The 27,030-nt window shown below is 45.5% G+C and overlaps 1 protein-coding gene across 7 annotated transcripts in view; it reads right to left on the reverse strand.

The window, feature by feature from the left end:
• LOC119973115 (contactin-4-like) overlaps positions 1-27,030 on the reverse strand; it is a 3,053,649-nt gene that overhangs the window by 236,615 nt on the left and 2,790,004 nt on the right. For all 7 annotated transcript variants that reach the window (XM_038810685.1, XM_038810691.1, XM_038810690.1 and 4 more), the window contains one exon: positions 10,032-10,190. In XM_038810685.1, the coding sequence (XP_038666613.1) occupies positions 10,032-10,190 (159 nt within the window). The remainder of the gene's footprint in view (positions 1-10,031; positions 10,191-27,030) is intronic.

The following is a 27,030-nucleotide window of genomic DNA, read 5'->3' on the forward strand; positions in this document are numbered from 1 at the left end:
AATGAACCCTCTATGTGCATTTTTAGTTGTTATAATGATCTCTACGAAGATATAAGGGAGCATTTGGAACCATCTGAAGCTGCTACCACACCAAAAGGAAAGAGTATCAACAGTACAAGCTATTCCGGGGCCCACATCTTACATAAAAATACAAGTTTGATGACTTCAAGGACTTTAGTTCCACATATTTGTCTCTCCTAAAATATTATTACAGTGCAGTAAATAGCCAACAAGTCTCAAGTCAAACTGTTACTGCTTGTGCACCATAATAATGCCTTTCAAAAATAATTAAATTGGTCGCACAAGATCTGTTCCCAGGCATGTAGATGTTTTCTGAGGGTAAGCTTTGGAAGTAATTACAGTCAGAAAAGGCAATGGAGAAATTATGTGCAGAGTTTGTTATTGAGCCTCATTAAAGGAGCCTCACATAGACTTGAGGTGCTGCCTTAGTGGAAATGCAGGATGTGAAGAAAAGCCTGGGTTTCAAGGCACTTCTATATTGCACGGAATTATATAAAATTTACAGCTCAGAAACATTTGGTCTAATACATGGTTCTTTACAAATGGATAGGGTGGGTGTAGCGGGATATGGCACAAGAAAGTGCTGAGGGTTTTGACAAAGGTAGGTATCATGACCATTACAGGCTTGAAGGGCCGAAGGGCCTGTTCCTGTGCTGTATTGTTCTTTGCTGTATTGTTCTTTAACAGGATTATGCTCCACATGAACATCAGCCCACTTCAAAAATATCACCGTGTCAAAGAGTTCTATTCTTTTCTGCCAATATACATAACCAACCTGCATTTCTGCCGTTTGCCTCCACGAGTATATGCCACATCCTTACTAGTCTCTGGGTAAAGACGTTTATTCTTAATTCCTTCTTGGACTTATTAATGAATATTTTATATGATTAATATTTTCTATTTATAATCATGGACAAAACCTTCCTGTTTAATTTTCAATTTTGCCTCCGCTCCCCCTCCTGCCAAAAACATTGATTCCCCATTGAAGTGTACAATAGCAGTCATCCTCCAGTACCTGACTCACATGATCATTCCTCCAGTGTGAATCCAGACCAAGAGCATTAATTAACTATTGAACTGCAAGGAGCGCTGTGGGTGTATTTATACTATATAGATTGCAGCGGTTCAAGAAGGCAGATCACCATCACCACTTCAAGGGCAATTAGATATGGGCAATAAATGCTGCCCTCCCCAGCGATGCCCAAACCCTGTGAAATCTATATATTTTTAAAAGCAGCTATTCTATATCTCAGTATTCTGCATGATCTTATAAATAAAGCTAGTTCAATAATGCCAGTCTGCTGTAGAATCCACGTGTTAGTCTCACTCATTGCAATTCACAACAGAAAGATGACGGCAAGTCTGAGATAGAATTATTTTTTAACATTTCATTTGACAAATTCAGGATTGAAAATCATGGTGACATTTTTGCAGATCTTAAAGTTGATTTTTTTGTAAATTAACGCAATTTGAAAGATTGCTCTGTCTGTGCACATCATGTTCAGATATACAGTGAATCAGCACTGAAGACATAGCTGGGGATAAAGGGAGAATTCAACCCGAACAAAGAGGACTGGTAAAATGACAAATAAACGCTAAACAGTTGGTTGAAAGCGAATAAAATCAGAGATGACGATGATAAAAATGTTTTTGAAGAGGTGTCATGTGAGAGTACCTTTAAGAAATGGGTGTTTATCAAATAGCTGCAGTGATGTCAGAGTGTGGGTGGAGCTGGGCTGCCTGCTTTACTTTCGTTTTTGAGCAGGGCAGATACAGTGCATTTTAGTTTCGTTTTCAGAGCTGGACAGCTGCAGGCAAAGCAAGCAGCTGTAATATGATCTCTCTCTACAAGCAACAGACTGTCTTCAGCTCATTTGAAGATTTCAAAGTAATACTGGTTTCTGTAGAGAATTTAAACCTGCTGTTGTTCTGTAAAAAGAGTCTTTTGGTCTTATGGATGTTGTTAAGAAAGTTATGAAGGGTTACTTTTAGAATATTGTATCTGTGGGGAATATTGGTGTTAATAGTTGTTAAGATGTTTACTGTGGGTTTATAAAGTGTTAAATGGATTCATAAATAAACATGGTTTTGTTTTAAAAGTACTTTAGATCTCTGTTGCATCACACCTGTAAAGTAGGCCCCATAACCAAAATCTATTAAAAGGGGTGGGTCAGGTGAACTCCATGATAGGCTCTGGTGTTCTCTAAACCCTGGCCCGTAATAAGGTGTTTAACCAATGTTACCTGTGTGATCCCCATAATGGGGATATTTTGTCCCAGTAAGGTATTAGATTCCTCCTTCCAAAGTGCATAACCTCACACTTTTCCACATTGTATTTCATTTGCCACTTCACTGCCCACTCTCCTAGCTTGTCCAAATCTTTCTGCAGCCCCCTTGCTTCCTCAATACTACCTGTCCCTCTGAATGCTGAAAACATTGAGATTTTGAACTCCGTTTAGGCCATGAATAAGAACAAGATTGCTTTGAGGGCTGCATTCTGTGAAAGAAAGTAATTGCCATGTGAAACTGTTCCAGTTCCCAGTCTCAAATTCAAGAAATATTCTCATCACTGTGGGTATGGTATGAACTTAGCAATCAACTTGAGAGACACTTTTGAAAGAGGCGTAACCAACAAAAAAATCCAGGCCAAGCTTCTGGGCAAAGGCAATAAGCTGTTGGGGAAGCAGGGCTGCAATGAGTACACAGACATGGAAATGGCAGAAAGAGATGTTCACAAGTTGCGAGGGAGTTCTTTTCCTGAGATGTTGGGAATGTCCACCACATTTCAGTGAGATCCAGGCCACAGCATCAGGTTAACAGTCTCAGAATCAGAGCGTTCGATCCTACCATAAGACCATTAGACATAGGAGCAGAATTAGACCACTCGGCCCATCGAGTCTGCTCCGCCATTCAATCATGGCTGATATTTTGTCATCCCCATTCTCCTGCCTTCTCCCCATAACCCCTATCCCCTTATTAATCAAGAACCTATCTGTCTCTGTCTTAAAGACACTCAGTGATTTGGACTCCACAACCTTCTGCAGCAAAGAGTCCCACAGATTCACCACCCTCTGGCTGAAGAAATTCCTCCTCATCTCTGTTTTAAAGGATCATCCCTTTAGTCTGAGATGGTGTCCTTTAGTTATAGTTTTTCCTACAAGTGGAAACATCCTCTCCATGTCCACTGTATCCAGGCCTCGTAGTATCCTGTAAGTTTCAATAAGATTGCCCTTCATTCTTCTGAACTCCGAGTACTGACCCAGAATCCTCAACCGTTCCTCATTCCAGGGATCATTCTTTTGAACCTCCTCTGGACCCTTTCCAAGGCCAGAACATCCTTCCTGAGATACAGGCCCAAAACTTCTCTCAATACTCCAAATGGGGTCTAACCAGAGCCTTTTACAGCCTCAGAAGTACATTCCTAGTAATGTATTCTAGCCCTCTTGACATGAATGCGAACATTCCATTTGCCTTCTTAACTGCCGACTGAGCCTACGCATTAACCTTGAGAATCGTGAACAAGGACTCCCAAGTCCCTTTGTGCTTCTGATTTCCTAAGCATTTCCCCATTTAGAAAATAGTCTATGCCTAGATTCCTCCTTCCAAAGTGCATTACCTCACATTTTTCCACATTGTATTTTATTTGCCACTTCACTGCCCACTCTCCTAGCTTGTCCAAATCTTTCTGCAGCCCCTTTGCTTCCTCAATATTACCTGTCGCTCTACAGATCTTTGTATCATCTGCAAATTTAGCAACAGTGCCTTCAGTTCCTTCTTCCAGATCATTGTGAAAATTTGTGGTCCGAGCACAGACCCCTGAGGCACACCACTAGTCACCGGCTGCCATCCTGAAAAGGACCCATTTATCCCCATTCTCTGCCTTCTACCAGTCAGCCAATCCTCTATCCATGCCAGGATCTTACCCTTGACATCATGGGCTCTTACCTTATTTAACAGTCTCCTATGCGGCACCTTATCAAAGGCTTTCTGGAAATCTAAATAAATCACGTACACTGGTTCTCCTTTATCGAACTTCCTTGTTACCTCCTCAAAGAACTCTAACAGATTTGTCAGACGTGAGCTCCCTTTGACAAAGCCGTGTTGCCTCAGTCCTATTTTACCATGCACTTCCAAGTACTTTGCAATCTCATCTTTAAAGCAGACTCTAAAATCTAATCAATGACCGAAGTCAGGCTAACCGGCCTATAATTTCCCTACTTCTGCCTCCCTCCCTTCTTAAACAGTGGTGTTACATCAGCCACTTTCCAGTCCTCTGGGACCTTTCCCGCCTCCAGTGATTCCTGAAAGATCACTATCAATGCCTCCATACTGCCGTGGTAGCCACCAGTCATTTAAGTGTCTCATTCTGATTTAAAATGCTTTGCCTGTGGAAAAATCAGTCATATCCAGATGGAATGCAGGAGAAGAGGAAATAGTAATGCTCCACATCAGAGCAATGCTCCAGGTCACAGTAATGCTCCAGGTCAAGGTTTTAAAAATAATAATTACAGGGAAGTGGGTGACACTGGCTAAGGCAGCATTTATTGCTCATCCATAAATACCTTTCAGAAGGTGGTGGTGAGCTGCCTTCTTGAACCACTCAAGTGGGCTGCTTTGTATTGTGTGATGTCAAGCTTCTTCAATGTAGTTAGAGCTGCACTCATCTAGGCAGGTGGAGAGTATTCCATCATACTACAGACATGTGCCTTGTAGATGGTGGACAGGTTTTGGGGAGAAAGGAGGTGAGTTACTCACTGCAGGGTGCCAGCCTCTGACCTGCTCTTGTAGCCACAGTATTTATACAGTTTGTTTCTTCCAGTTTCTGGTCAATGGTAACCCCAGGATTTTGATAATGAGGGATTCAGCAATGGTAATGCCATTGAATGTCAAGGAGTGACGGTTAGATCCTCTCTTGTTGGAGATGTTATCGCCTGGCACTTGTGTGCCATGAATGCTAGTTGCCACTTGTCAGCCCAAGCCTGGATATTGTTCAGGTTTTGCTGCATTTGGGAATGGAACTGTTTGTACGGAACATTGTGCAATCATCAGCGAACATCCTACCTTCGACCTAACGATGGAAGGGATGTAATTGATGAAGCAGCTAAAGATGGTAGGGCCTAGGGCACTACCCTTAGGAACTCCTGTAGTGCTGCCCTGGAATTGAGATGATTGATCTGTAACAACCACAGCTATCTTCCTTTGTGCTTGGTATAACACCAATCAGCGAAGAGCTTTCCATTGACTCCAGTTTTGCTTGGGCTCCTGGATGCAATACTCGGTCAAATGCTGCCTTGTTGTGAAGCACAGTTATTCTCACCTCACCTTTTCAGTTCAGCTCTTTTGTCCATGTTTTATCCAAGACTGTAACAAGCTCAGTAGCCAAGTGACTCTGGCGGCACCCAAACTAAGTGCCAGTGAGCATTGTATTGCTAAGCTAGTGTGACTTGATAGCACTGTTGATGATCCATTCCATGACTTTGCTGGTGATCGAGAGTAGACTCTTGGGTTTTGCTCTTGGATTTGGCCTGCCCATACTTGGGCAATTTTCCATGTCGCCAGGTAGATGTCAGTGTCTTAGCTGTACTGAAACAGCTTGTCCAGGGGCCGTGACAGGTTCTGGAGCACAAGTCTTTGCAGTATTTACAGTCGGGATTAGTAAGAATACATCTGAGATTGACAAAGTGCTCTTTGGCCAAGGAGGACCGAATGATGAAATCAGCCATAACAAAGCTGAAATCAAGGTAAATGACAATGTATGGCTGACATTTGAGCAAAGCTAGGCCAGTGCCTTATCCAATAATAAAAATATGAAGACAAGGAGTTAGCTTCTGAGGAAAGATCACAGAATGAAGATGGTTGGGAGAAGCTTGAAACATGTATTTCACATACTTTAACTAAGTTAAAGCAGAATTATTCACAATTTGAGAAAGTCTTTAGCAATCCTATACGATGCTACTAAGTTCCACAAATACTTCTATGGTTGGAAATTCACTTTATTAACTGATCACCAAGCCCTCACAATCATATTTGATTGAAGGAACAGAGTACGATCATGAGTGGCATCACGGTTCAGAGGTGGGCCTTGATTTTGATAGCCCATCAGAAATGAAATATCGCAAGTCAACAGATCATGCTATTTTGCATACACTTTCAAGATTACCCACTGAGTTACCTGGGAATTCCTTCACATACACAAATGACATAGTGAAGAAACACACTGGGATATGGTGCTCAGTAACATGCACAATTATATCATGAATAGCTGGCCTAAAGAGTGATGATAAGAAACTGCAGGAGCCTTTCACACACAGAGATGAACTAAGTGCAAATCAAGACAGTCTCCTGTGGGGCTTAAGAGTTATTATTCCGTCAAGGATTAGAGACAGATTGTGAGAGAAACTTCAGCACACAATGATAGTCTGTATGAAATCAATATCAAGATGCTATTTTTGGTATCCAAAGGTTGTGAAGTGTGTATCAGAATGAGCAATGATGCAACAAATATTCCTTTCATTCAATGGTCAATCACAAAAAAACTTTGGGACCGTGTACATGTCAATGCCTTTGAAGTGGAATGGAAGAGTACTTTGTTTTGGTCAATAGCTTTTGCAAGTCGATAAATGTTCGTCTCTGCCCAATACCATAAGTGCCAAAACTGCATTTTGAGAAGTTGGTTTGCAATTTATGGGTTGACGTAGGTATTGGCAATAAATAATGGTCACCGTTTGCACCACATGAGTTTGAAATATTTCTTTTTTTTTAATTAAAAAAAATAAATTTAGTGTACTCAATGATTTTTTTTCCCAATTAAGGGGCAATTTAGTATGGCCAATCCACCTACCCTGCACATCTTTGGGTAGTGGGATGAGACCAAGCAGACACAGAGAGAATGTGCAAATTCCACACGGACAGTGACCCGGGGCCAGGATCGAACACAGGTCCTCGGCGTCGGTGTTTGAAATATTTCTGAGCAAGAGTGGAGTTATACACACTCTAATATGTCCTTATCCCCAACATTAGATTCATTTCATTTCAGATGGTGTTACAGGAAGAAGTGTACAGATTGTGAAGACATCCTTGCAGAGGTACTTGCAAGGTGAAAAGCTAGACAGTAAAATCTGTGTTTCTCTTCAACACAGAATAACCTCCCAGTCTACAACAGGTTATTCATCCGCCAGTTAGTGTTCAAACACACTCCTCGGACAAGGTTCAATTTGCCTGACATCAATAGCAAAGCAAGAGAAACACAAAACAAAGTAAAGCTGAGTTATAATGCATGAACGTTCAGTGCTGGTCAGAAGGTCATGTTCAAAAACTGTCAAGGCTGATGTCTTAGCCTGTGCCTCCCTGATAGCCCAGAGGCAGATTTTGCTTGGATGGAGCGACTCAGAGCTGCTGAAAGCGAGGGTATGGGTGAGCGATCTGGCAGAATTTCTGAGGTTGGAGAGGATCAAGCTCGTCTCGAGGGGGTCGGTCGATGGGTTTGCCCAGAGGTGGAAGTCGCTCATTGACTTTTTTAAGGAGGGGTGAGGTGTCAGCAGAGAAGAAAGGGGTGGGGGGGGGGGGGGGGGGGGTGGTGGTAAGGGGGTTAAATGGGGAAGGTATGACGGGAGGAGTGGTAGGGCGGGGGGTGGGGTGGGTGGGTGTTGGTTATTTATCATGTTGCACAATTTTACCTCTGCTCTTATTTGTTCTGTTTATTTTTGTATATATAAATGCCTGAATAAAATACTTTAAAGAAAGAAAAACTGTCAAGGTGATTAAGAGAACCATGTGATTGGAGCTAGTTGTAAATATGCTAGCTGCATTCGTGTATCCAGTGAAAATTGGGGTAGAGCAAAGTGATTCAGATATATCAATGTAACAGTCGCAAACATTAAATGGAGTTGATAGGTTAAGTCAAAGTTCAGATTTGATCCAGTCAAGGATGTTAAGAGAGTAGAGCCAAGCTAATGGAAATGACAGGAGATACGCAGACAGAAAGAGAAAGAAGCTAGATTGGTTAATTGAAAGTTAGTAGGTGGGAAGAAGAAAAAAGTTATTTTGATTACTTCCTGTCAAATTGTTATATTTTTGTTAAACATGTGCTGATGCCAAGGAAGAACATTTTTTTTTCACATTCAAAGTACTCTGGCAGTATCGATTCTATACGATCTGGTTATGATTATAGTAGAAACTAATAAGCAACCCAATTTGCTAAATTTCAGATATTGTTAATGTTGGGCACGAATTAATGGAAACATTTCTGAGTGTCATTTTGGGCGCATTTAGAGGGGTGTTTCTAGCTGGCCCTTTCGGTGAGATCCACACCGGTATTCACAAACACTTAGGGCATGATCTACTGGCCACATCCCACCGGAATCAGAGTGGGACATGGCTGGTTAATGCTGGGAGATATCTCCTCCGTGATCCCTGATGGCCACAATGCCTTGCAAAATCTAACCAGATCTCAAGAGACATCTCAATCTCAGTCTGCCGACAATGGTGGGACCCAGTCTTGCACAGTTAAGTGGGTTTAATAACCCATTTAACCGGGCTGGCGCTGGATCTAACTGGCTCCCAGTATCTATCGGACACCTCAAGACACTGCCCCTTCATACTTGCTTTTCACACCCCCACTCTTCAAACCCCCATCACCCTCTCCTTTCATGGGTATGGCCCCCTCAGCTGCTGGCCCCTGGCAGTGCCACTCTGGCACTCTCACCCTGGTAGTGTCCCTGCCAGCCTGGCTGTGCCAGCTTGGCAATGTGGCAGTGGCAGGGTACAGTGCCAACATGCCAGCCTGGCACTGCCAAGGTGCCCAGTGCCAGAGGGAGAACCAGGGTGCCACCCTGCCCTGTTCCTGACCACCCACGGGTCTTCAATGACCTGGGAGATACCCCCAGGTGCTGTTACACCTTGTCCACATGTGTGTAACAGTGCTAAAAGGTGCCATGGTGAGGTCTCCCAGGCGTGGGCTTTTGATTTGAGGCATAAATAGCTTTAATCCATTTAGAGAAAGAATGGATAAAGCTAAAATGAAAGCTAAGCATTCCTCACATTAGTTTACGGCCCATTTTGCTTCTATTCAGAGAGCTGTGCAAGTAACAAAATGTCCTGTGGTTCTGCTTTTATCTTCTACATTATTGCTCAAGAATTAAAACCAAAGTGACAGAAACTAATTTTCAAAGATGTTACATGAGAGAGAATGTCGCAAATGCTGAAAAACGAGAAAAAGATATTCAGAGTCCTTGTTTAAATGTAAAATTCAATCCATCTTCAAATGCCTGAGCTAATACAATGTTACAGACCCATTTAGATGTGTATACATTAACGTGTGCATTGGGAATATCTCTTTAAACTGAACAGATCATTCGGCCTTTTTGAAAAGTGAAGTGCGTGCAAGATAATCTGCCATTTGATGTGCAAATAACTGTTCAAGCAAGTAGATTGTTTTTGCAGGTGAAATGAATACAATGGGCAGCACGGTAGCATTGTGCATAGTACAATTGCTTCACAGCTCCAGGGTCCCAGGTTCGATTCCGGCTTGGGTCACTGTCTGTGCGGGGTCTGCACGTCCTCCCCGTGTGTGCGTGGGTTTCCTCCGGATTCTCCGGTTTCCTCCCACAGTCCAAAGATGTGCAAGTTAGGTGGATTGGCCATGATAAACTGCCCTTATTGTCCAAAATTGCCCTTAGTGTTGGGTGGGTTACTGGGTTATGGAGATAGGGTGGAGGTGTTGACCTTGGGTAGGGTGCTCTTTCCAAGAGCCGGTGCAGACTCGATGGGCCGAATGGCCTCCTTCTGCACTGTAAATTCTATGATAATGAAAATGCCTGAAAAGTAGTTTTCTGATTCTCAAAGTAAGTTAATTAACAAAAGTATAATTCCATAGTTATGTATCTTCCAGTAAGCCCAAATCTATCAAATAGCAAATCTGAAAATGGAAGGTCTGACTTCATTGGTAAAATACATTCATAACACAGATTTGTTTTCCATTTTGCGATTTCTGAATGCTGTTCAGGATTTACCTGTTTTAAGAGCCTGCCAACCCACTGAAAAGGGAGTTCGTGCCTGCACAGTGTACATGGAAATTGGGCTGTGATTGTCAACGCCAGGGCTCCAGGAGAGTTGAGCTGTGGTATCTGTTATCTCCTCCACTATCACACCCCCTGGTGGACCTGGTGGAACTGAAACACAAGACAACAAAAGAAAACACGTGAGAGGATGTCATGTGATGGATAACAGAACACCAGATGTTTAAAGCAAAGGACATTAGGTAAGACAAGAGTGAAAACCATCTCTTTGCGAACAACAGACTGCAGGAGACTGAAGGTTTGGATAAGAAACAGCTGCTAAGTTTATTTCCCCACACAAAAGAGAAGTTTAAGCTGTAAGGAACAATGTTGGATAAATCTAAGCAGATGTGGGGCTTTTGATCTTATTGCAGACATTCTTTGCACCATAATATGTATGAATAATAAAAATCAGATGTTTCACGTAAAATTACTATGGCCAGGATTTAAGTTGGTTATATTCATGTCGAAAGCATCTCAATCCCCATGTTCACGTAAGAGTGGATGCCATTAAGCACAGAGGAGTCAAAAATGTGTAGCAGAGGAAATGTTTCATCTCGTGGACATCATATCGGCAAAATCTGTTAAAGCCTAAACACGGACTTTATATAAATGACATTGCACTGTGGAGGCAGCCGAGTGTGATTGAGAAATTTGAGACAAAGAATAATCCTGCCGAAAGGGGAGATGCAGCAGAATTCAATGAACATTAATTGTACTATGGGGCGGGAGAGGGAAATGTCTAACTTGGCTTGATTTTCTACCCTATCTTGTTTGAAGTATATTCCTTTCCAGGAATTGTATTTAATTTGAAAAATTGGTGGGTGAATCAGGAAGTTAGAAGTTAAGTAATTTCTGCAAAATAGGCCTGTCCCATGTCTGCCATCAATTCCGCCCCTTTAAAACAGATAAGTTATTCTGTTTACAGTACTTGTATAAACCAAAGAATGGAATTTAGATCTTGCAAAAAAACAGTTTCGAAAAATGCTGACTATAAACAGATTATAACAACTGAAAGTAATAGTATACAGATGGGTCCAGGTTCAGTATGTGATGCTGAAAGCTATTTTGACTTAGCAAAATTACATTCTATTAAGTGCATTTATATATGCCATAAAAATGTCGACCAAACCATGATTTCAACACACAATAAACCAACATAGCAATTCTCAGCCATATTTACATTTTGGCTTTGTTTAATTTTCCCTCCTTTCTCACTTGAACTACCCTTTATTCAATGGTTTCTATATTTGGGGGCTATATTTACTGCAATGTTAAAGGTTTGCAATATACCAGGAAAAACAGCAGTAAATATTAATAGCTCAGGGGAAGCTGTTCTTTTTGATCTCCTGCTATTATTTCAGTGGAAAATTGATGGTGGACCTCAATGAAAAGGCATAAACATTGATTCTATTTATCTTTGGTTTCTGCTGATCTGCTGTTGCCAGTTATCATAGGAGATTGAGAGAACTCCCGCAGCAGTCCCAGCTAATGATTTCTCAAATGCATCAGAAACTCAAATGTATTTGAATTCAAACTACTTAAGGTATTATAAAAATAAAAGGATTGATGTCTTGTTAATGTAAATTAAATGATATCATGGAAAGAATTGATATTTCATTGAACAACTTTAACTTGACTGAGAATGAGTGGGTTGATCTGATATGGAATATATCACAAATGGGGTTAAAATTGAATATCATCTACTCAACTAATCTCTCATTTTGACAAGGATAAGTGCTGCTGCATTATGAATCAAGTCAAGAGACTTGGTGCTCATGCTGCACGGCAAAAAATCTCTTTGCAATCAAAACACATTTGCTTGAAGATTTGGCCTTGTAAATGCCTACGTTTTATTCACAGACATCGATAATTTATACCCATTTGTGTTCGCAAGATCAAAGCACATGGGATTCAAAGGACCGTGACAGTCTGGATACGAAATTGGTTAAGTAACAGAAAGCAGAGAGTGTGGTGAATGGTTGTTTGCCATACTGTGCAGTGGTGTGCCCCAGAGATTGATGTTGGAACCACTGCTCTTACTGATGTGTGCCCTGAACTTTTGGTGTGCAGGGTAAACATTTCAAAGTTTGAAGATGATACAAACCTTAGAAATGTAGTAAGCAGTGAAGAGGACAGTAAGAGATCATAGAATCATAGAATCCCTACAGTGCAGAAGGAGACCATTTGGCCCAATAAGTTTGCACTGTCCCTTTGAAAGAGACACTATCCATGTCCATTCGCCATTCGCCCTGCCCTATCCCTATAACCCCATAACCTTAGCTGAACAACTCTGGACATTAAGGGGCAATTTAGCATGGCCAATCCACCTAACCCATACATGTTGGACAGTGGGGGGAAACCAGAGCACCCAGATGAAACTCACACAGGCACGGGGAGAATGTACAAACTCCACACAGAGAGTGACCCAAGGCTGGAATTGAACCCAGGTCCCTGGTGCTGTGAGGCAGCAGTACTAGCTACTGTTCCACCGTGCCCACCCATGTCAAGAGGATACAGAAACACTGGAAAAAGTACAGATGCGCGTAAATGAAATTTAATGCAAGTGTGAAATGATCAATTTTGGTAGAAAGAATGAGAAGCAAAACAAACGAAATTGGACAATTTTAATGAGGGTGCAACAGCATAGATATCTGGCGGGTTATGTTGCCTTTGAAACTGGCCGGTCAAGTGGGGAAAGCAGATAAAACGTTGGACTAGATCCTTGATTTTGCCTATAGGAGCATAAGATACAAAGCAAAGCGATTAAGCTAAACCTTTCCAAAACACTGATTGGGCCCCAGGTTGGGATACTGTGCTCTATTTTGGGCACCACACTTAAGGAAGGAAATCAAGGCTCAGAAAGGATGTTGATGAAATTTACTTGACTGGTACCAGATATGAGAGACTTGAGTGATATGCAGAGGTTACAAATAATGGAGGTGTTCTGCTTTGAGGTTTGAGAGAGGTATTCAATATCATCTGCGATTTTCATAGAATGAATAAGAAACAGTTTCCTGTTGCAGAAGGCTTGGTAACCAGAGGGTACAGTTTTAGCACAATTGTCAATGAAACCATCAATGACACGAGGACAAAAAAATACACACTGAGTTGTTATGATAATAGAATCCCTACAGTGCAGAAGAAGGCCATTCGGCCCATTGGGTCTGCACCGATCCTTCGAAAGAGCACTCTACCCATGTCCACTCACATGTCCATCCAGCCCTATCCCCGTAAACCCATAATCTAATCTGCACAGCCCTGGACACTATGGGGCAATTTACCATTGCCAATCCACCTAACCTGCACATCTTTGGACTGTGGAAGGAAACCGGAACACCTGGAGGAAAACCACACAGACATGGGAAGAATAAACAAACTCCACACGGACGATGACCCAAGGCCAGAATTGGACCGGGGTCCCTGGTGCTATGAGGCAGCAGTGCTAACCACTGTGCCGCCTGATCTAGAATGCACTGTTTGAAAGGATATGCAATCAGATTTAACAATAGCAATCAAAAGAGAATTGAATAAGTACTTGAAAAGAAAAAGAAAACTTCTGGGCTGTGGGAGAAGACAGGAGCATGGGACTAATAAGATATTTTTTCCAAAGAACAGGTACAATTTTAATTGGCTGAACGGCCTCCATCTGTGCTCTGCAATCAGGCCCTCTCAGAGTTCCAGAGAGGTCCAGTCCGCTTCCAGCTTTTGAGGCCCAAAACCATAATTAAACAAAGATACGTGCAAACAAAATAGGGCACCAAAAAAAGAGACATAATTTGAATTGTTTTTATTTACCAAATGCTTATCTAGCTTTTTTCTGTACAAATTGTTGATGGAAAATCTAGCTTTCGTGAAATGTCACGGTTGATATTAAGTATGGTGAGACCATTCAAACTCTCTTGTCCCACAGTTGAAGGACGATAGTTCTTTACCTGCTTCAACATGTTGAAACTGTGTTCACCTGAAGCCACTGATGCAGGCAAACTGAGAAAAATACACAATGCAATTGTGATATTAGGAAACATCACAGAGTATTTCTTTGTATAAACCACAAGTTTGTGTATTTCTTGAAGCAATTCCTTTGGCTTGCAACCCAGTGAAGAACGTTTTCATTCTTAGGACTTAGGACAAAGAGATCTTGGAGTACATGTTCATAGCTCCTTGACAGTGGAGTCACAGGTGGACAGGGTGGTGAAGAAGGCATTCAGCAGTTTTATTGGTCAGAATATTGACTACAGGAGTTGGGACGTCTTGTTGAAGTTGTATAAGACATTGGTAAGACCAAATATGGAATACAAGGTTCAGTTCTGGTCACCCTATTATAGGAAGGATATTGTTAAACTAGAAAGAGCGCAGAAGAGATTTATGAGGATGCCAACAGGACTTGATGGTCTGAGTTATTTATTTATTTATTTTTAAAAAACGTTTAGAGTACCCAATTCATTTTTTCCAATTAAGGGGCAATTTAGCGTGGCCAATCCACCTAGCCTGCACATCTTTTGGGTTGTGGGGGCGAAACCCACGCAAACACGGGGAGAATGTGCAAACTCCACACGGACAGTGACCCAGAGTCGGGATCGAACCTGGGACCTCGGCGCCGTGAGGCAGCAGGGCTAACCACTGCGCCACCGTGCTGCCCAGATGGTCTGAGTTATAAGGAGAGGCTGGATAGGCTGGGACTTTTTTTCCCTGGCGCACAAGAGGCTTAGGGGTGATATTATAGAGGTCTATAAAATAATGAGGAGCATAGATAAGGTCAACATATTTTCCCAAAGCCAGAGATGTCTAGAATTGGAGGGCATAGGTTAAAGATGAGAGGGGAGAGATACAAAAGAGGGGAAATGTTTTCATACAGAGGGTGGTGAGAATCTGGAATGGGCTACAGAGGCAGTGGTAGAGGCAGGTACAATTGTTTCCTTTAAAAAGCAGTTAACAGTTACATGGGCAGGGTGCGTATAGAGAGATATGGGCCAAATACGGGCAAGTCTGACTAGCTTAGTGATTAAAAACTGGGCAGCATGGACAAGCTGGGTCAAAGGGCCTGTTTCCATGCTGTAAACATCAAAGACTCTTATGCTGAGAAACTATCCATTATAAAGAGTAACTGCAAACAAATAGTACGAGACCGTCAACCATACGCTAGCTCTGCCTAACAGTAAAGGTTATTTTCTTTTCCTGTATTATTTCCTTATGTGCAAAAAAACAAGTTGCAAAACTTATTAAATGTCATCAATATGAGGCCCTCTTTGAGCTTGATGCCCAGGCTTAATGGTCCTCCTGCTCAAGCAACCCGCCCCACCACCTTCCTCTGATTGGCCCTGTACGTAATTCATTGGCTATTATCGATATGGAATCTCATTCTTCAAGAGGAGATAGGGACACTGCAAAAGGCAAATAATGCATTACAAAATCAGACTGAAGGGAAGAAGAAAATCTACCTGCATTCTTGTATCATAAGACAATGCCACAAAGGCTTAACACTCATGACAGCTTCAATAGTGACTTACGTTGCAATCATGTTCAGACATGTACAGCTCTTGAGTGCCTTGAGGAACAGCGATATCATTTTATTTAACGCTATCACCAAGATCCCATTAGGTGCTTTACACATGAAAAGAGCAACGTGAAAAATAATTAACTTTCCTTTGAAATGAAGTGCGACAAATAAGTCAGCTCAGTTGTACATATGAAATAACCCTAACTATGGATTTCATGGTTGATTTCTCCAACATCGATATGTGGCAACATTTTATTTTGGTTGGTTTACTTTAAACGTACTGCACTAAAAAAGCAAATAATGGCAATTGGCCCCGTCATCAGATATGTGAATTTGTGGAGTTAGAGCTTAACGTTATTGGATAGGCACATGGAGCACACCAGAATGACAGGGAGTGGGATAGCTTGATCTTGGTTTCGGACAAGGCTCGGCACAACATCGAGGGCCAAAGGGTCTGTTCTGTGCTGTACTGTTTTCTATTTTCTAATGTAATGTTTGTACAATTGTAGTATTGTTCTATTCTTATTTAATGTTTTCTGCTTGGTGCTTGCCAGCCCACTCAGATTGATCTCATACAACTGAATCCAAATTTATCATTCCGCACCCAATTTATATACAACAATCAAAATGGGAGACTTTTAAAAATCTGTGACAGACGCCTGGTCAAATCCCAACAGTAACTAAGATACTGAACCAGCGTTGCATGATTTTTTTAATTTTTAAGACTGCAGAAAGATCAATTTGCTCCAGAAGAGATTGCAAAGAAATATGGCTTGGGTATTTTTCCAAACAAAACCTGATTAACACAAAAGAAAAAAAACGATATTTAAACTTTTAAACTTCAAACCTAACAAGAACAGATTACATGTATCGTTTAATCTGAACACATGGGCCGGGATTCTCCAATCCTGCGGCCAAATTCTAACGCCGGCGTGAAAAGTGGCACGAGTCACTCAGGCATCAACAGGCCTCAACTGGCAGCTATCCACCCCTTCCTAGGGGCTAGTACGGAGCCAGAGTGGTGTCCACAGCTCCTGCGCCTGAAAGCCGGCGCACCATGGCCTGCACGAGACCCGCATGCGCGCCACGGCCGGCACGGGTTCGCGCATGCGCACAATGGTCAGCGCGACTTCGCACATGCGTGTGGGTTTCTGTCTCCGTGCCGACCCCCAGGCAATATAGCGGAGCCCTACAGAGGCCCGGCGTGGAGGAACATAGGCCCTGGAACTAGCCCGCCCGCTGATTGGTTGGCCCTGTGGGACCATATGTAACCGACGCCGGCGGGACTCGGCCGAACTTGGCGGGCACTCGGCCCGTTGAGGCCTGGAGAATCGCCAGCGGGGGAGGGGGGGGGCGCATTCAAAAGCACCCAACCGTCGCAGCGGCAATCCCGCGGGTGCCCGAAAATCGGCCTTGGAGAATCGGCAAGCCGGCGTCGGGGCGGCGTGGCACGATTTTCATGCCCCCCGGTGATTCCCTGACCAGGCACGGGTCGGAGAATCCCGGCCATGAATTCCCATTAATGGGGCAGCACGGTGGCGCAGTGGTAGCATTGCTGCCGAGGTCCCAGGTTCGATCCCGGCTCTGGGTCACTCTCCGTGTGGAGTTTGCACATTCTCCCCGTGTCTGCGTGGGTTTCACCCCCACAACCCAAAGATGTGCATGGTAGGTGGATTGGCCATGCTAAATTTCCCCTTAATTGGAGAAAATGAATTGGATAATCTAAATTTTTTTTAAAAATGAATTCCCATTAAACAGCTCCTAACGTGACAGACAGTTCTATACTCCACTTTCACAGGAAGGCGTACTTGAAACTTGTATTCACAAAACATATTTCTGCTGGCAGTGAAGCTCTTTCAGACCCCTTTCCGAAAGCATCTCTTGGTGGCCTTTTTTCACGATCTCTTATGGTCGCTTTCCAAAACCTTCTCTCCCTATCTGTTTGGACAGGATTCTTTTCTCGCCCTGGGATGTCCACACTTGAACTCATCCTAGCCATCTGGGCCTTTGATTGCCCACTCCCGTTTACACAAAAGAACAGGGTGATGCTATGATTATGCAATTAACCTCCAATTTGCAGAAACAACAGGCAATCAGACTCTAAAATGAGCTGACAGATCAGAGCATCCCAGAGATTAAATCATCTGGGCTGAACAGATGTATCCTGTTTATTCCCATTAACGGGTTTAAGGCTGAATGGGACAATGTAAATCAGGCCAGGTATGGGTGCACACCTCTGACGCTAGCAGTTTTACTTTCATCTGTTGAAACCTAAATTGCCCACTACATTTTGGATCCCATTGCCGGATTCAGTTTCTTAACATCTCCCTATCGCGGCAGATGACACTCTGGGCATATGGAGATACAAGCATGGCGCTCTAAAACACAAGCTAAAACAAATTATTATTAAGTATAAGCATTACCCTTATATGTATAAACAGATTTTATGACAGTGAACTTAAGATGCATAAGTGTTCTGTTTATTCAGTTGGCTCCTTATTTTGGGCCTCAGTAGATATTATGGCTGGGAATTTACTGGCTCCAGGTCAATAAACTGGGAGATGATGGATGGACCAATAAAATACTCAAATGGCACGATCCTCCGATGCAATTATGCTGCTGTGAATGACTGAGTGGCATAACCGCTGGCCACTGTTTGAAGGTGGAAGGCTAATGTAAGTAATTAACAGCCCAAATGTTACCCTATATTTTACAGTGGTGATACACTTCTCCCTCCCCACCTGCTGCACAGATGCAAGTACCCAGCAGCTTAATCCCTGGGGATGTCACTGGAAAGCCAGCAGAAAATACCAGTCCTCCGGCCCCAAGACTCCTGCTGAAGGGGTTTCCCCTCTGATTGGTTGCCTAACACCCTCAAAAACCTAACCCATATCCTAGCCTCTCCAGGCTGCCAGAAGTGACTACCTCCCCTGGTGCTGCTACTGTGTGAGGCTCCAGGCCTGCTGACCCTCAGCAACAAGGAGTAACCACCCACCATCCTACACTGGACTGCAGGCCTCACAGCAGCCTTTGGGAAAATTGCTGATGTGGTCCCATTGTGTATCAATGCAGTCTCGCGACCTACCTATGGTCCCGATGGTGGGTCCTCCCCAACTTTGAGAGATCTCCACTCTACGGTCCCATAGCTTAATTGATACTAAACTTCACATTTCTATGTGAAAGTATTCAGGAACAGGAAGGATTCTGCCCCACAGTCAAATGATTAACAGCAATCCTAACCAAGCGAATCTTTCAAATAAAGAAACAACTTCCCAGGTTATCATTGGTCTTTCCGATTGCATAATCAGGTGCGCAACAAGAGCAAGAATGTAGATCTAGAATGCTGGAATCAGAGCAATGCATTCCCAGACATGTGGGTTTGGTTGCAGAAAGATTTGTCTGTGTTGTCATCAGAGCTCTAGTTGTTGGATTTAATTATAGTCTTAATCGTAATCAGACAGTCATAATCAGAGCAAAAGTAAATGAGGCACAATTTAATCCTTGTTCTCATCCATACAAAGTGATAGTTCTTGGGCGGAATTCTGTCCCCCCCCCCCCCCCCCCCCCCCCCAAGCCGGGTGGGAGAATCACGGGGCGCCGAGCGAGTCCCGCCAGGCCGCCCCGGCGCCCGCACGCGATTCTCCCACCCGCCCCAAATCGGCGCGGCGAGATTCATGGCTGGCCGCTGGGAGAATCGCCGCTCGATGGTTGTAATGGACGAGCGGCGATTCTCCGGCCCGGATGGGCCGAGCGGCCCGCCCAACACGACAGGTTCCCGCCGGTGCCGTCCACACCTGGTCGCTGCCGCCGGGAACTGCACGGGAACACTGGGGGGGTGGCCTGTGGGGGTGGGGGAGGGCGGGTTCTGGCACCGGGGGGGCCTCAAAGGGGTCTGGCCCGCGATTGGTGCCCACCGATCGGCGGGCCGGCTTCTGAAGGAGGACCTCCTTTCCTCCGCCGCCCCGCAAGATCCATCCGACATCTTCTTGAGGGGCAGCCGCGGGGAGGACAGCAACTGCGCATGCACGGGTGACGTCATTTACGCGACGGCACTTTTCCACGGCACCAAGGCCCGGCGCGTGTAAATGACGTGCCGCCGCTCCTAGCCGTCCGGGGGCGGGGGAATAGGGGGCTGGGAGCGGCCTCTGACGCCGGAGTGAAACACTTCGGTTTACACTCCGGCGTCGGTACTTAGTCTCCCGATGGGAGAATTGCACCCCTTGTTTTATTTTCTAACTGCAGTTACAACACAGGCATAGAGTCAGATCTTCAGCTTCCACTATGGTCTTTCATGCCCAGTTTCAGGTATTTTTGAAGAGGTAGCTTTTGAAACGACAAAAATTTGATAAGAATATTTCTCCTTATTTTCTCCAGCAGACTATTGGTTCACTTCATTCAAGAATAGAGAATTCTGGAGAACTGCTTACCAAAGAGTACTTGTACTTACAAAATGCTTAGGGAAAGCATGGACATAATTGTATTGTTTCAATACAATTGAGGTTGTTTGCATTTTGGAACCTGTAGTAACATGTAAATAATAAGCAGGCAAAGATGTTTTGTAAAAAGAAAACTCCAAAGTTAGTGCATTGGTTTCAAGGACACGAGCGGAAGCTATTAATTTATATATTCCATCAAAAGCTGTAATATTAAAATAATAACTGATATTACCTTACAAATTACAGCCAATGTTTGTTTTGTCAAATAGAACTCTGTAACAACTCATCAGAGGCCTGGAGGTGCATAGAATCATAGAATCCCAATAGTCCAGAAGGAGGACGTTTGACCCATTGATGCTGCACTGACCGTCCGAAAGAGCACCCTGCCTAGGCCCACTCCCTCCCCACCCTAACCCGGTAACCCCACCTAACCTGCATACCTTTAGACACTAAGGGGCAATTTAGCATGGGTAATCCACCTTACCTGCACATCTTTGAACTGTGGGAGGAAATCGGAGCATCCGGACGAAACCCACAGACATTGGGAGAACGTGCAGAGAGTCACACAAGGCCAGGATTGAACCCAGGTCTCTGGTGCTTTGGGGAAGCAATGCTAACCACTGTGCCACTGTGTCACCCCAGGTAAAGCTTTTGCTTTAACGTTTGGCAGTTTTTAAGGTAACTCTCAGCCATTGCTTACTATGTAAAAAGGGCTTTAGCTGTGTATCAAACACATGAGTCATTAATCATTTACCATGCAATTATGTGAGAGATTTCAGATGGAACAATTTTCCTTATCAGGCAAAATTCAGTCAATACTCAGGCACTACTTGAGCTATTATCTGACTACTTTACACTATTACAAGGTGATGTACCATCGATTGCACGCGAGGCAAGTGATTTACCAAAGTCTGGCTTTAATTGACTAGAACACAGCTCTGCGATCGTCTACAGTGGAAAGGGACGATCGTCTGGCGTCTGAGCATTTATACCTCGTTAATAGAGGCGTGGTTAACTCAGCCTCTCGGCCAATCGGTCGAGAGGCACATGACCGACCAGGGCCAATGGTAAGCCGACGTTCTGGCCCAATGGCAGACGAGTATGCAGATCATATCATCACACAAGGAAAATTAGTCATTTTGCTCATTGATAATGTGCAAGACTTCGCCAATGGGTATCATTTTATTTTGTAGTAATAACTCAAATCCTCTGTATAATGTTAATTTGTTCGCTGATTGTTTTTCTAAAAGCACCAAAGCTTTGTTATTATCATACTTAATGCTTGTTAAATAACCTTGAATTGTGCATTTATTTTTGTAATTATGAATTAGGAACTTTCTTTCATTTGTATTAAGGAATATTCTACAGGGTTGATTTTCAGAATATGCGTTCCAAATAGGGAACATATTGGGAAATTATGGTTGTGTTCCTTTTGATTTTCTGTCGGCCAAATGAAAAGGGAGGATGCCGGCTGTTTCCCGTTTTAAGGCTCTTTCAGTAAGCAGGATGGCTGGGATTTTCTACTCCTGTTTGCAGTGTGCGGGTTCAGCAATAAGAACAGAAAAGAACAGAAAGCCAAGTCGCACTTCACATCAATGTAAAAGCAGGAAATGGGCAGCACAGTAGCATGGTGGTTAGCATAAATGCTTCACAGCTCCAGGGTCCCAGGTTCGATTCCCGGCTGGGTCACTGTCTGTGCGGAGTCTGCACGTCCTCCCCCTGTGTGCGTGGGTTTCCTCCGGGTGCTCCGGTTTCCTCCCACAGTCCAAAGATGTGCGGGTTAGGTGGATTGGCCATGCTAAATTGCCCATAGTGTCCTAAAAAGTAAGGTTAAGGGGGGGGTTGTTGGGTTACGGGTATAGGGTGGATATGTGGGTTTGAGTAGGGTGATCATTGCTCGGCACAACATCGAGGGCCGAATGGCCTGTTCTGTGCTGTACTGTTCTATGTTCTATGTTCAATGTTCTAAATGATCGTCCAATGACTGCATCAATGGTGGACTGCGTATCCTGCTGCCCGAAGTATGGAACCACATTGCAGTAAATTAGCATCTCATTTTTGGGCCCATACCAAAATCATGCCGCCATGTCAAATAATGCAACCATGGTGGCGTAATGTCAGAACGCACAAAAGCAACACATCTCAGGTGTACGCCTTGTGATCAGTGCTTCCTGTGGCGCTCAGATTTGAGCTCAACGCTCAGAGGAGAAAAAGTAGTGCAGGATACTGCCAGGTTAATACCAGGGGTGCCGCCTGTTGCCAGGAGATACCAGGGTCATAGGGCAATGCCAAAGCGATGGCAGACAGTTCTAGGGTGGTGTCAGGCAGTTGCTGGGGGTGAACGTGTGTGAAGAATATTTCCTGCTCTGCTTGCTGTTCACTGGGGTGGCCTTTAAAAATGGCACCAGCTTGACCAATTCGCTGATTTGATGCCGGGGCGGGTGAATCAGAGGCCGCCCACCACCTTCCTATTCTTCAAAGCCCACACCATGTGGTGCAAAAAGCCGCCATTGTCGTCAGCGGGCTTGACGCCACTTTTCGTTTTTTCGGAGAAAATCTTGCCCGTTGTCTCTTAACTTCCTAATTGTAATAGAATGCAAAAATTGTAGAAATTATATATAGAATTACCACAACAGTTCTATTATTAGAAAGTTATTCATGTTCTTATAATGACTGCACTGTGGATATTTCTAAGGACCACTTTGTCTTATTATTCAGCATTCTAAATTAGACTCAAGCTTATAAAGGAGCTATAATAGAAATATGAAAGATTTAATTGCATGCATTTTTGTTGTTTAGTATCAACTGTTTTGATGTCATTTTGCCTCAAGCATTTCTGTGTATATACATTATATATATATATGCAACGAAGTGCTACATTTCAAATAAATGTGGGTATTTTCATTATGCACCCATGCATCCCTTCAGTGACATTGAAAGAGATTCTTCATTATGGCTCAAAGTACACTGGCAGAGAGTAACGCAGTAACCTGATATGTCCTTTCAGTTCCCTGTCTGTCAGTTTGATAAAATATGTAGTATTTTCCCTTATTATCCCTCCAAACGATTGCGTGCAGAAACTATTTTGAAAGCAAAATTATATAATATTAAGGATATTTGTGGAAAACAGCTGTCAGCACTACTTGACATCAGCGACTGACATCATTCGAAAAACTAGAAGCAAGTTATAAACATTTCATTCATCACGGTCTTGATTAGAACCTTACTTGGAACAACTTTTTAAAAAATTATGTTTTTATTCCACTTTGGAATATGTGAAAAGTGAGAAATATTTCAGATTAGTCTGGATATATTTGCTTCATATCACAAGCACCCACAAGAAATAAAAACAAGAGGAGATCATGTGGCTCATGGAACTTGCTTCTCCATTCAGTGTGATCATGGTGATCCTTGGCTTCAGCTCCACTTCCTCCCCGACCCTCCACTCCCCATATTCCTTATTAAATCAATAATAATATTAACTTCTTATTGATATTAATATGGAAAGTGGGGGGGGGGGGGGAGGCGTAGGCTGGAGAGAGGAGGGAGGGAGCGCAGTTTGGTTATGGTATGTTGTATGTTGACATTGTTGCTGTTTCTCTTTGGTTTGTATGCATGTGAAAATGTAGTATTTAATAAGAATATCTTTTAGAAATTTATTATTATCAATATCGTACTAACACTGATAATTAGAAACGCATTCAGGTTTGATTTGTGGGAGTAAGGGAGATAAATAGAGTGAAGACAAATGACTACTTTGGCCTGAGAAAATGCAGTTGCATAAGGTAAACCACTGGAATCAAATGAGGAAATGTTGGAAATGGTCAGGCAGCATCGGTGCAGAGCAGAGTACCCAATTACACTGTTTCCCTCTCCATAGATGCTGCTTGAGTTGCTCATGGTTTCCAGTATTTTTATTTTGCCAGATTCCCAATGCTTTGGCTATGTTTGAGTACACATTAGGCCAGGGGTGGGCAAACTTTTCCGTGCAAGGGCCACATTCAGAAATTCACAATTTTAAAGGGCCGTATAGTATATTAATTAATAGTCCCGGTTGTAACCAATTAGCGTGCGGCATATACCTCAGCGCTTCCCCCGGCGGCATTCTGCCTTTAGCCGTCTTTTTGTCTACTTTTCAAATATGGCGCTACACCCGGTTATGATTCTGGGCGCCTCATATAGAACATAGAACAGTACAGCACAGAACAGGCCCTTCGGCCCTCGATGTTGTGCCGAGCAATGATCACCCTACTCAGTCAACGTATCCACCCTATACCAGTAACCCAACAGCCCCCCCCCCATTAACCTTATAAAAAAAATTTTTAAAAAAAAAATTTTTTTTTTTTATATGACTTGATCTTGGTGGGCCGCATAAAGACCTTTGCGGCCCGCGGGCCGTAGTTTGCCCACCCCTGCATTAGGCCCTTCTTGAGGGACACAGTAAAAACTTCAGGGACACAGTAAAAACAAAGTGTCAAGAAACATCAAAACATCATCTGAATGGTTAATAGAACATAGAACATAGAACAGTACAGCACAGAACAGGCCCTTCGGCCCTCAATGTTGTGCCGAGCCATGATCACCCTACTCAAACCCGCACCTCCACCCTATACCCGTAACCCAACACCCCCCCCCCTTAAACCCGCACATCTTTGGACTGTGGGAGGAAACCGGAGCACCCGGAGGAAACCCACGCACACACGGGGAGGACGTGCATCACAGTTGGAAAAGGCACTGCTATGAGATTATTCCAATATGGGGCGAAATTCTCCGACCCCACACAGGGTCGGAGAATCGGCCGGCAGCGGCGTTAATCCCGCTCCCGCAGGGTTTTTAATTCTCTGACCGGCCAAAAACCGGCGCTGTGCAAATCCCGCCGGCAGCCTCTGAAAACAGCTGGCGCCGGCGGGATTTCATTATATTTTTGTTTCCACAAATCTCCGGCCCGGATGGGCCGAAGTCCCGCCGACGTGGCCATGGGTCACGTCGGCGAAAATCACAGTAGCTTTAAAACGGCGTCAACCATTGATGATGGTTGACGCCGTTCAGTGTCGGGGGGGGGGGGTGGGTTGCGGCATCGGGGGGGGGGGGGTTGCGGCATCGGGGTGGGTTGCGGCATCGGGGGGGGGTTGCGGCATCGGGGGGGGGTTGCGGCATCGGGGGGGTTGCGGCATCGGGGGGGGTTGCGGCATCGGGGGGGGTTTGCGGCATCGGGGGGGGTTGCGGCATGGGGGGGTTGCGGCATGGGGGGGAGGGGTTTGGGGCCAGCGGCGTGCAGAGAGGGGGGGCGACGGATGCCCGGGGCCAACGCACCGTCGCCCCCTCCTCTGTATGCCGCTGCCCCCTACCCCAACCACCCACCCCTCACCACCCCTACCTCCCTCCAACGCCCCTACCCCCCTCCCCATCACCCCTACCCCCCTCCCCACCACCCCTACCCCCCTCCAACGCCGCCCCCCCATATCTCGCAACGCCGCAAACCCCCCACCCTCAACGCCGCAACCCCCCCTCATCGCCGCAACCCCTCTCAACGCCGGGTCCCCCCCCCCTCAACGCCGGTACCCACACCCCCGTCCCCCTCCCTCTGAAGGCCGGTACCCACACCCCCCCTCCCTCTGAAGGCTGGTACCCACACACCCCCTCTCTCCTCCTCCCCCCCTTCCTTCCTCCTCCCCCCCTTCCTTCCTCCTCCCCCCCTTTCTTCCTCCTCCCCCCTTCCTTCCTCCTCCCCCCTTCCTTCCTCCCACCCTTCCTTCCTCCTCCCCCTCCTTCCTCCTCCCCCTCCTTCCTCCTCCCCCCTTCCTTCCTCCTCCCACCTTCCTTCCTCCTCCCCCCTTCCTTCCTCCTCCCCCTTCCTTCCTCCTCCCCCCTCCTTCCTCCTACCCCCTTCCTTCCTCCGTTAGTGGAGGGGGGTGCGGCGTTGGAGTGGGGTAGGGGTGGTGAAAGGGGTAGGGGTGGTGGGGGGAGGGGGTGGGGGTAGGGGCAGCGGCGTGCAGAGGGGGGGGCGACGGTGCGTTGGCCCCGGGCATCCGTCGCCCCCTCCTCTGCACGCCGCTGCCCCTAGCCCAACCCCCCCCTCACCACCCCTACCCCCTTCACCACCCCTACCCCTCTCCAACGCCATCCCCCCTCCAACGCCGCCCCCCCCACTCAACTCAACACCGCAAACCCCGCCCCCTCTCAACTCAACGCCGCAAACCCCCCCCCCCCCTCAACTCAACGCCGCAAACCCCTCCCCCCTCCTCTCAACTCAACGCCGCAAACCCCCCAACGCCGGGTCTGTCTCTCTCCTCCTCCCCCCCCCTCCCCCCAAATGCCGGTCTGTCTCTCTCCTCCTCCTCCCCCCCCCAATGCCGGGTCTGTCTCTCTCCTCCCCTCCCCCCAAATGCCGGGTCTGTCTCTCTCCTCCTCCCCCCCCCCAAAATGCCGGTCTGTCTCTCTCCTCCTCCCCCCCCCCCCAAACGCCGGGTCAGTCTCTCTCCTCCTCCCCCCCCCCCCCCCAAATGCCGGTCTGTCTCTCTCTCTCCTCCCCCCCCCAAATGCCAGTCTGTCTCTCACCTCCTCCTCCCCCCCCCCCAATACCGGTCTGTCTCTCTCTCTCCCCCCCCCCCCCCAAGATACCGGTCTGTCTCTCTCCTCCTCCCCCACCCCCCAAACGCCGGGTCAGTCTCTCTCCTCCCCCCCCCCCAAATGCCGTCCTGTCTCTCTCTCTCCGCCCCCCCCAAAATGCCGGTCTGTCTCTCTCCTCCTCCTCCCCCCCCCCCCCAATGCCGGTCTGTCTCTCTCTCTTCTCCCCCCCCCCCCAAAATGCCGGTCTGTCTCTCTCCTCCTCCTTCCCCCCCCCCAATGCCGGTCTGTCTCTCTCTCTCTCCCCCCCACCCCCCAAAATGCCGGGTCTCTCTTTCTCTCTCCCCCCCCCCCCAAAATACCGGTCTGTCTCTCCTCCTCCTCCCCCACCCCCCCAAACGCCGGGTCAGTCTCTCTCCTCCCCCCCCCCCCCCCAAATGCCGGTCTGTCT

This window comes from Scyliorhinus canicula, chromosome 11 (genome assembly GCF_902713615.1).
Source record: "Scyliorhinus canicula chromosome 11, sScyCan1.1, whole genome shotgun sequence".
NCBI lineage: Eukaryota > Metazoa > Chordata > Chondrichthyes > Carcharhiniformes > Scyliorhinidae > Scyliorhinus > Scyliorhinus canicula.